The 11,092-nt window shown below is 43.1% G+C and overlaps 1 protein-coding gene across 1 annotated transcript in view; it reads right to left on the reverse strand.

Annotated features, from left to right (window-relative positions):
- Positions 1-9,546: 9,546 nt before the first annotated feature.
- CUNH3orf67 (chromosome unknown C3orf67 homolog) overlaps positions 9,547-11,092 on the reverse strand; it is a 72,281-nt gene continuing 70,735 nt past the window's right edge. The window contains 1 exon segment of the mRNA XM_017732590.1: positions 9,547-9,659. Coding sequence (XP_017588079.1) covers positions 9,547-9,659 — 113 coding nt within the window.

An 11,092-nucleotide genomic window follows, 5' to 3' on the forward strand; every position in this document is an offset into this window, starting at 1 on the left:
GCTGCATGGAGGAGTGGTGCAGTTCCTGAGGTAAGGAGTCAGGGTGAAGGCAAGAGTCAAGGCCTTTGGGCTGCCAGGGGTCCCTTGCCACAGCTCTGCCATCCTTGGAAGGGGAAAGTGTTAGCCCAGACTAAAGACACTCATATTTCTCCAGTCAGTGAAACCCAAACCCCTCACGCTGCTGACACTGCGGTGAGCTGCTGTTCTGAATACCTCAGCAATTCTTTCCCAAATAACCTAATTTTGAAGACTGGTGTCCGATAGCTGCTGCCCTGGCACACTAGTGATGTGTGCTGGGGAGAGGTGCTGTTGGCCCCGATGCTGCTGGACACACAACATGTGGAGCATCGGCTTCAGACCAAACCCGGGGCTCTTCAGCACCTTTGTCCTTCAAGTGACTCTCCCAGATCCTGTGCTAAGCCACTCACCCAGGAGGAACACCTGTTTCAAGAAAGACTTTCCTTTTGAACAGGATTGACTAAAAATAGCCCAGATCCAAGCAGCTGTTGGTGAGCTTCCAGCGTGCCTCAGCTGTAAAGCTCCAACATGAGGGAACTGTTCCTGGAAGAGCCATCTTGTAATGGGGCACTGGAGGAGAGTTACTGGAAAGGGCCACCCTGTTCCTGGCTCTGTGTCCACAGCAGGTTTAGGTGACAGTAAGCAGCTCCCTGGCCCTGCAAAAGCCTTTGCAGGGCATTTGGGGCTTTCTGCTGCCATCAGCCAGCTGCCACCCAGCCACCGACACCTCTCTGGTGCTGTACATACGGCCAAGCCCCACAGGGCTCTCCCACCTGCACCCACACACCCCCAGCTTGGAGATGCACATCTAGAGAGACTTCCTTCTGGTAGTAACTGCTGGATCTGCTTCAGAAGGGAAGTCCCTGTGTAAATCCAGCGCTGAGTTAACTGAATTGCAGCTGCTTTAGAGTCAGGGGAAGGGCTTCTGTGGAACAGGCACTGCAGCTATGGTGATGCCTATGCCTCTGTACTCCCTCATTAGGTGTTTTCTGTCTCATTACAGGTAAAAAATGACTATTATTAATATAATTTTCATTTTTTCCCTAATAATTTCCTGAACTCATCAGCCTTTTCTGGTAATGAAACATCTCCATTGTGCCCTGTTTCGCCTGCTTTAGTATTACTTCATGGGAGTTGTTATCTCCTAGAAAACATTGCAGTGCACTGGAAAACTGTGGGATAGAGCTCTGTGGGGTATGTACAACACACAGCCCCCTCCCAGCCAACCCACGCACAATGGGCTGATGCTGTGCTCACAGCAGCATCCTGAGTTTAACTGTTTAATAAAGGCTCACGACTGTTTTCTAAGAGAGCCTACATCTATAATTATTTTCTTCATGAAGTAATTTTGGTTTCACAGGTAAACACCAATCTCAGCAATTTCCACTTCTAATACACAATCTGATTTAGGACTAAACATCCTCTGCCTGCTAAATAGGTATTTATTACAAACAAGCTGGCCTGACACCCTTCCTCACCACCCAGGTTTCTCCCCACCCCCCATACAATAATTATGGTTCTGGGGGGGAAAAATATGTTACAACACATGCCTGAGGGGGGCCTGAGCAGTTTAACAATGTTTAATTACAACATTAGCAGTGTGGGTGAGGCATACAAGTAAACAAGTCATAAATCAGCTCATAAAAGGAGCAAAATAACCCCCTTCCACCCACACTGACTGCAGATGGCACTGAACAAATGGTGTCCTGGGATGCACAGGAGGTTTGCAGATCTGCATGCCATCGAGCTGGTTACAGCCACAAATGTCCCCAAGAGCTGGGTGTCACCTCCTGTCCCCCCAGGACTGACCCTTGAGGGGATGGGGTGCTCCCACTCCCTCATCCCACACAAGATTGGAGCTTTTCCCATGAGCTTTTTCCGCCAGGATCAAGGCCCTCCTGTCTGCTTGGCCATGGGCTATTCCACTCATCAACCCACTGCAAATGGTGTCATCTCTCCAGCTTGGTTTCCCTATGGAAGCAGTGATGGAACACCTGGACTGGTTTTTCAAGAGAAAATTTGGGAATTTCCATGGGATGTGGTAGCTGGTGTCACCCTGCCCACATGAGGGGATTGGCATCAGATGCTTATCCAGAACCACTGTGGTCAGTAAACCGTGAGTTAAGAAGGATTTACATGACAGTGTGAGAGAGCTGTTAAGAGCTGTTAGAGTGTGCTCAGTGATCCAGCTACAAAAATGTGCCAATGTGCTTGATGAAAGACTTTAACTGCTTTAAAATATAGTTACGGGCTATTGCATAAAGGAGAAACAGTATCTTAACTATTCACAGGCATTGAATGTGCTTTGCTTTATCATGTGTTACAGTGATTTATGCAAGATATAAAAAACAATTGTCAAAAATGTGGAAGAAAAATTCAAAGCGAAAAGCACAGCCATTTGTTCTGATAACATCTGGTAACGTGTTAATGCAGGGGAAGAGAAGCATCAGTGCTGCAAATGGAAAGGGACCATTCAGCAAACTAAACTCTTCATTGGGAAAAAATGTTCCACAGAATAATAATTATCCATTAGCTTTAAAATAACCTACAAGTTAACAGCTGTTTTCGTAGCATATCACACGTTTTTCCAGGGAAAACAAATCTATCAATAAGTGAATTTGTATTTCTTATGCTCTTTGTTTTCATGATTGGGTGAAAACAAAACCTTGTTGAAGACAGAATAAAAGATGCCTTAGGAGAATAAAGGGTTATAATTCAGTCAAGGTTTCATAATTGCACTGCATACCCACTGCAGTGGAAAGAGAGCCTTGAGCCTGAAGATTTTGTGCAAAATCCTTCATTGTTACAGGGCCTTGCCAGTTCATATTTATGTGGTTTATGAGGTGTCACGTAGTTGTACATTTTAATCTCCTGGCACCGAGTTTATTGCTGAGAGGACTGCAGAGCTGGAGGTGTCAGAGGACCAGCAAGGGGAGGCAAATTTGTGAATTAGCACCCTTATCCTTATTTCACTGGGTTCTTTATGCAGGACCCTACAAATGTCTGTTGCCAAGATTTTCTTGGCTCTGGGGCACACATGGATGGGGTCTGAGCCAGCAGAGCCCAAGGAGGAGAAAAGCATGTCCCAGGGAGTAGGGTGGGGTGCAGCAGCTCCCCTGGGCCACCAGCCACACCAGGGCTGGGGGCAGTTCCCTGCCACAAGCAATGGCAGTAGCACTGTGGTTCAGCATCAGGACTCTGCCTGGCACTCAGTGCTACAACTCCAGCTGTAAATTTGACTACAAACATCTCATTCCCATTTAAACAATGCATCATTAACCTGTCACAGTGGCAAAGTGTTCCCATGATTACCTTCAATGTGATGAGTGCACAAAGTGATATCAAGCCCCCTGTTTCACTTGGAGGAAGGTATAAATACCTTAAATACCTTCTGTCTGTGTGTGTGTAGCTCTCAGGCGGCTCTGGAGGGGAAGTGGCAGCAGGAGATGGGATGATGGATCCATGCGAGCTGACATGCTTCTCTCGCGTGTCTCAGCACCTGCCGTGTGTTGGTTTGCCCGTGAGCTGGAAGTTAACAGGAGATATCAGCAAAAGATGACTCCTTGGAGCACCTTATGGACTGATCAGACACTTCCTTCTATTGGCACATGAGGATGTATAGATCATATTAAATGAGTTGTAATGCACAGCAAGTGATCAGGGCACTGTAATGTATCAATGGCACGATGAGCTGCCAGGCCCTCACCACTCCCAGCCCTGCTGCCATGGCAGACACCCAAGGGCAGGATGAAGCTGTTTCAGACAGAAATGGAGGATTCTCCATGCTTTGCACTGGGCTGAGTGTAGAGTCCCAGTCTGGCTCTAAGTGTGCACAAGGGAAGGGTCCCTTGCTTGTATGAAACACGTCCCTCATAATAATATCTGTCGTTGCTGCTCAGGACATGATACCCTGGGCTTGCATCTGGGGGTCTCACAGCAAGGCCAGTGTTTAACTCTGGCCCCTTTGCTATCACCCCAGAGAAGGCAGCATTGGGACTGGGCACCCTGGGACCCTTGATGCACTGGGTGAACTGTGTGGCACTGCAGAGGAGCAGCAGTTCATTGAGTATGGCAGGAGCCCTTCACGGGTGTCCAGAGTGTCCCACATGGCCCCTGTCCATCCCTGTTTTCCTCTGCTCAATCCCAGCAGTGTGATAGGCAGCCCCAAGCAAGGATGTGCCTGCACGCGGTTGGAATGACTTGATTTTACCCTACTAACATTTCAGAGCATGACACAATGGTATTCCTCCTCAGAGGCCCCTCTCAAGCCCCAGTGAGAAAACAACGGACTAATGTACAGGAAAATCTTGCATGGGATGTTTCCTGAGCTTTATGTATTCATTAGAAAATTACCCAGTGCCATAATAAATGCATCCAGAGCTTTGATATTTTGCACATCAGGTGGTAAAACAGTAGCTGTGAATAGATTGCCTGGATGAAGGTTTCTGCCTTGAGTGCTGCAGCAGCAGATGGTCTAATAAATATGCAGTGCTCTAAAACGACGTCAGTAATTTCAGTGACCTCAGGTTCTTTGGTCTCCCACGCAGATAAAATGCACAATCATCCAATAATAAACTTTTTCATCAAAAACCCCCCTAAGCGGTGTAATGTAAACATCTTTTGAAGTACACCAGCACTTTGTACTGCCGGAGCCTAGCCAGGTTTCTTTATGAAAAGTATTTTACTGTGGCTCTATGGGTCAGTGCAGAGGACCCACTATTGGCATAGCCTGAACCTCTTCTCTGGCAGTGACCAGTCAAGGATACCTGTGAGGATTGGGATGAGAACACAGTGTCAGTCCCCAGGAGCACTCAAGCCACAATGCAGAAGTAAAATTCCTTTTTATTTAATGGCTCTTGATAGTATTTTTCTTCTGCTGTTTTGTAACCTGTTTCTGTAATCTTTCAAACCTGTCTGTTCTTCAAAACTCCCGGTGAAAGAACATGATAACAAATTAAAACCCTGAGATCTGCTGAAGATGCCACATCTGCAGGGATGGATCACCAAATGCTCTGGCTTTAGCAGAATGTTCTGCTCCCCTGCAGTCCATGCTGGACCATTGTGCCCGATGGCCAGGAGCCAATAGCAGCTGTTCAGGTGTTGTCATCTCCTTCCCCTTCCAGTGCTGAGGGGATTTCTGTGCAGAGATCTTGAAGGACGCCAGTGCAGGGGCTGTGTAATCAGAGGGACCTATGTGGGCCACATTTTGACAGAACTAGAAAAACAACCTTTATTACAAGCATAATTCTGGTGCCCTTAGAACAAAAAAAAGGTGAAACTGCTGCAGAGCTGTGCTCAGCTGGGACACCTGGTGTTTGCACTGGCCTTGTACTCACCTCCAAAAACGTCTCTCAGCACCTCGGCATCCCCCGCCCAAGTCCGCTCTCATCTGCCATGCAGACTGGATGGCACATACCTGCACAGGGATTAAAAGCATCACAAGACTGTTGATTCACCACTGATTTACCACAGGAACCTTCATAATCATTCTTACCATGTAGTTTAATGCCCACAGATTATTTGTCTGCTTGAAAACTGTCAAACTTGGAAACAGAACTGCTTTTAGCGTGGTGTGATAAGAGCAAAATCCTGCTCAGGTCTTTGCATCCTGGGCTGCTGCATGTGAGCCCTTGGGAGCTCATGGCTGTTCCTGGGTTTCATCCAGGACTTCTGCATTTGTGCTGGTGACAACGCCTGCAGCAGGATCCCCAAACATCACAGTCAGAAATGCCTGTACAGCTGCTAATGAGCAAGTTAAACACCAAATAAGAAGAAATAACAAATATTGTTGTTACATATTCCCATGGGTATTGTGAAGCCAAGCTTTCAGTTTATCAGGGAACTCAATTTAAATAGACTTTTTCAAGGTCCTGAAAAAAGCGGCAGATAAGGATGCCAAGTTTCTATAGTAACCATGAGAAAAGCAGTGATTATCAGCAATACCACATAGGAAAGACAGACTGGATTGTTTTTTTCATTTTACATGTAGCCCATTGCTTAAAAAAATTAAGCCCTGTTTTGAAAAAAAGAAATACCGTGGAAAAATAAATTGAATATGAAATGCATTATGCAAAATTATTTTCAAGGATTTTCCAGCCCGTGTATCCTTGCTACTTGAGTCAGTGTTTAGAGGATGTGCCTCTGAACAGAATGCTTTATGGATGAAGACTATGTGAATAATAAAGCATGACTTTTCATATTTTCTTACCTAGTAACCCAGGCAGCAGAGGAGAAAAATCAATATTGATTTCTTACTGTAAGCTCCTTAGGACAGAGTGTGTTCTTGTTTGGCATAATGAGGCTCAGAGGTACAGACAACACTTGGGTGCAGCACTGCAAGATTATGAAGTCCTAGAGAGGCTTGGAGGAGCCCACGTGGGTGCACAAGGTACCAGGCTGTCAGTGACCTGCACCTCAGGGCTGCTGCTCTCCACAGACACCTGAAGGCTGAAACCTGGTAGTTTGGCTGGACTTTGGAGAAAACCCTAGTAGATGGACCTAAGAAAAAAGAATGAGAAATGAGGAGAATCATTCCAGCAACATAGAAACACACTGCTCTGGGCTGTGTTTCAAAGCAATAAAATGTATTTTAAAGATTTCTTCTTCCTTCTGAACTATCTGAAAGCTGGTTGTGTTTTTTAGCAAGCAGAAACAAAGCAGAGATATCAGTCACATCTCACATGTGTAAGGAACATAGAAAGGCCTGAGAGACCAATTGATTGACTTGTGATCTGCTGACTCCAGCAGCTCTACCAAGCTAACTTCAATTCCTATATTTTTAATGCAGATCCAAGGAACATTAATGAAGCCTTACTAAAATTTACTGCATTTCAAAATTTCTGTTCCCAAAAATCATAACTGATGCTGGGTTTGTAGAAATAAATCCCTGCAGTTTCATTAACATGAAACTTTATGCCCAGACACAGGTATTTTTTTTTACCTGTTGGAAAGCATGCTCTAGTGAGAACTGTGTGATTCTCATGGGCTCAAACATTGCACATGACTGCTAAGAGCAAATCTCTGTGTTCCTCATCACTTGCCATAACTGCTGGCTTTGACAAATTGGCTCAACAAAGCACCTGCTGTGTGTCAGCAGTGCTTTAGTTTGAGGTTCACAGGATGATGATTAAGAAAAACATTGTGAGCAAAACTCAGAGCCCTTGTGAGCCTCCCGTGCTGCTCAAGCCAGAGGTGTTGTTCACAGCATCAGGGCAATCAATCCCCACAGATACTGAAGACATAAAGCTGCTAACTAGAACACAAAGGGCAAGGATCCCAAACTGCTGATTTTGAAAAGCAGGTTACAACTGCTTACCTATAAAATACTGCTGAATCTGAAAACAGATTCTATTTGTACTTGACTATGAACTGGGATCAATAGACTCACCCTGAACCTACTGTTGCTACTCACCTGACTCTATCTCATTAAAGGTGGGGATAAGAGCATGGAGTCTCCAAGGACTCCCTTTTGTCCAAGCTTTGCATGCCTACTGGTGCACTTCTGTATGTGACAGGTTAGTGACTGCCTGCTGTGAAGCCAGGACAAACACAACCACCCAGACAGCTGCTGGCAGACAATCCCTCTGACACCAGTATGCAGCCAGTATTTAGTTGGGTTCTTTTTCCCAAGAGAGTGGCTATCTCAGAAGCATCAGGGACCCAGTCTGGACTCACAGTGGTGCCCTGCAACACCCAACCTCTCCTGTGAGACATGTGGCTATGAAAGAAAGTTAATAACATGTTTTAAATACCCTTGCCACAGACAGAGGGAGTGTGGTCCTGATCACTAAATGATGCCAAAATGCCTAGATATGCACAGGCATGTACAAGCCAGCATCTGATTTTTGAAAGTCAAAATTATGATTTCATTGAACTTTAAAACTGATGATGGTGTTAGCAAGAACAGGTACAAATCTTTCTGGCTAAGGTGGGGTAAGTAAATTATCTCAGTGCAGTATCTGTCTTCCTGTGGATTTCAGTGCTACTCTTCCTCCAATCAATTTGTGATGATATGTTTGTACCTGCCACAGAGCCAAATACACAATTTGATCTTATGCCAAGCCACTATTAACAACTGCATTTTCAATTGATTCTAGGATATTCATTAACTGGGATCCACGATTACATATAATTTACAGGCATATAATTTTAAATCACTTGCAGTGAGCTTACTAAGCTCGCTTTATGACATTCAAATACATTATTCTTAAAAATTCACTGAGTAGTCAGCTTGAAAATAATTACAGTGGGTAGCACTGGGTATAATCAAGTAGAAACTTAGAACAAGAATCACCAGAAATGCCTATAGATCACTTTTGCCACGTGGCTTTCACATTCCCTTCTGCTGTCTCCAGGAAAGTGTTATGTACTGAACTGGTGGACTCCAAAGCTCTTCCACTGACTCACCTCCATTACAGCAAAACTCCTTGGACTTCTTGTGTCATGGACAACTCCTAAGCAACACCTTTTCTCCTATACCCAGCACCTGATGTTTTAATGATTTATTTACCCTTTAGGCAAGTGTCCTGTTGGTTGGGGGATGCTCTTAGCAAGCAGCACTGCACTTGCTCTGGGGCTGGGAATGTCAGGCGCAGCTCGGAGCCAAGTAGCAGCCAGAAACTTCAGGGTCAGGTTAACTGGATTTTAGAGCAAAGTACAGTACACAGTATCCATGCACAGTAATAAATCCATGAATAAATAAAACAAATAAAATACATACACAGTATTTGACTAATTTTATATAATGATTTCATTTCCAAAAGCTACATATGGTCTGTTTTTTATCTGTATTCTTTCTCTGTGGTCAGTAGAGGTATTTTACATACCATAAAAGCAAAATATACACTGATGCAGGCAATTTAAAACTCCAAGTTGGAACTTTAGGACCCTCACTGAAAACTGCACTGAACCCCAATACAGACGTGTTAAATGAATTGCATTATTTTATTGCAAGTGTAATGGAGAAACTCACACAAACATGTTCGACCTGCCCTTCGAGCACAGCCTGCCACATAGATCACATACAGACCTCCTTGCCTTACCTGAAACAAGGCTCCAGTTTCTGAGTGTTGGACCAATCCCTCCCTGCTCTTCAGCCCTGTGTTGTTACAGCTGTAAAGCCGACGGTAGCTGATGCCGTCAGCATCTCACCCCAATTAAAAATACACAGTAAGCAAGTAATGTTTTGTTTTTTTGAGTAAAACCATAATTTACACATAAATACCACCAACCTTCTTGATTCAGTTTCATTTGTTTTCATATGGAAGCTGTGAATATTGGAAATAAATTAGACTAACAAATAACTGTCTTAGACACAAGCAACTTTTATGCTATGTGATTTTCCACTGCATTACAATTTAATACAAAGCTATAAAAATAAGACACTGTTTGACAAATATATTAATTTGGTTGCAAAACTATTGTTTAATTTAAGTTTTAAGTTATATAATAAATTATATGGCTCAGTCAGATTTTGCAAGAAGTTAGAAGATAACTATGAATACAAAATAATATCCTCTGGTATTCTGACTATGCCAATTTGTAGTATTTCCCAGAATTCGGGTCGAAGTAACAGTTCAGACATGGATCATACAAAAGAGTCAAAGCTTCCTCATCTTCTTCAGCACTGAGGTGATCTTCACCTGTGTGAAGCGGAAAAAGTAAGAATAAATCACTCTTATTCCCTCAAACAATAACATGGAAATATCTTTCTGTCAGATGTGAGATTTTTTCTTTCAAATGTATAATCTTCTGACTTTTGAATTGTTGCCTTCAAAGTAACAGCAATTCACATTTTTATTATATTTCTGAAGACATGTACTTAACTGAGGTGAAAAGAGGTCAGCTGGAGTTTGCTTAACAACTGGAATTTTCAAAGTTCAATGGAGCAGTTCACCAAAAGTACCTTTACTAATAGTGGATCAAAGTATTCTTAACTGGTATTTTCCTCAATAACCTCAATAATTTTTTAGCTTGAACAAAGACTTAGGGCCTGTAAGACTGAAAGAATTTGGATGACTGGTATCCACTATGTCACCTAAATATCCAGGATAGGTGAATCTGTACAAAAGATCTTTTAGTATCAGAGTGGAAAAAAAGATTCTTCCAGACAATAAAAATTTTAAATCGAGCATATCTAAAATTATATAAACACAAGAAAGTTTTCAGGTAACAGAAATTAACCTTTAGTCTAAAATACACTGATAAAGCCCTACTGGCTTTTCTTACAGATACTTTATATATTGTAGCTTCTCTTCTGAACCTGTCTTTCATATAAGCTAAATCTAAGTCATATGATCTACAGCTTTTTGATAGGAGATAATTCACAGTTGAATGCAATCTGTATCTTGAATTTCATCATAAATGTTCATCCCACACTTAGCCTGCTAATACCGAGTGCTTTGTATGCCCTAACACCTCATGATAAATAATGGCCTGTTATGCAAATGGCAATGATTTCAAACATTCAGAGTCTATTTACAGCCAGGATCACACAGCCGTATATAGGTTACATTATCTGGAGACCAGAAAGTAGGTTGGTGCATTTGATGCATACAGAAGTGTGCACTTTACCCTTTTAGAAGAGATTCATTTTTGTAGCATGTAACAAATACCATCAGAAAGAAACTGTCTTTCACTGTAACCAAAGACAAGAAGGTAAAGCCAAATTGTTTCCCTCCCTGCTGTGGGAGCTTCATCTGGCCTAGGAAGCTAAATGAGGTTAACTGGGATATTTTGTTTGGACAGCTCTTGGAAAAAGTTATGTAGTGCAGAAAGAAGGTAAAGAACTGAATGTCTTTTTCTCCATTTCAGATCACAGTACACAAGCAAACAGTGTTCATGCCTCACTCCCTCACACAGCCTTACAATTTCACCTGAAACCATGCTGTTATTTCCACTGCATTCTTCCTTTTATTATTTTGCTTTTCAGTGCCTATGCTTTGCTTCAAAATTATTCTCTTTTCTCCCCTGAGCTTAAATGTCCCTCCTGCTTTACCTTGGAACTGGCCACTCAATATACTCCCTGGTTTGAGTTAGGAATTCTTCAGACCCATCAGAGATATACCTCTTTCCC

Source organism: Corvus brachyrhynchos, unplaced genomic scaffold (genome assembly GCF_000691975.1).
Source record: "Corvus brachyrhynchos isolate BGI_N302 unplaced genomic scaffold, ASM69197v1 scaffold4, whole genome shotgun sequence".
In the NCBI taxonomy this organism is placed as follows: domain Eukaryota; kingdom Metazoa; phylum Chordata; class Aves; order Passeriformes; family Corvidae; genus Corvus; species Corvus brachyrhynchos.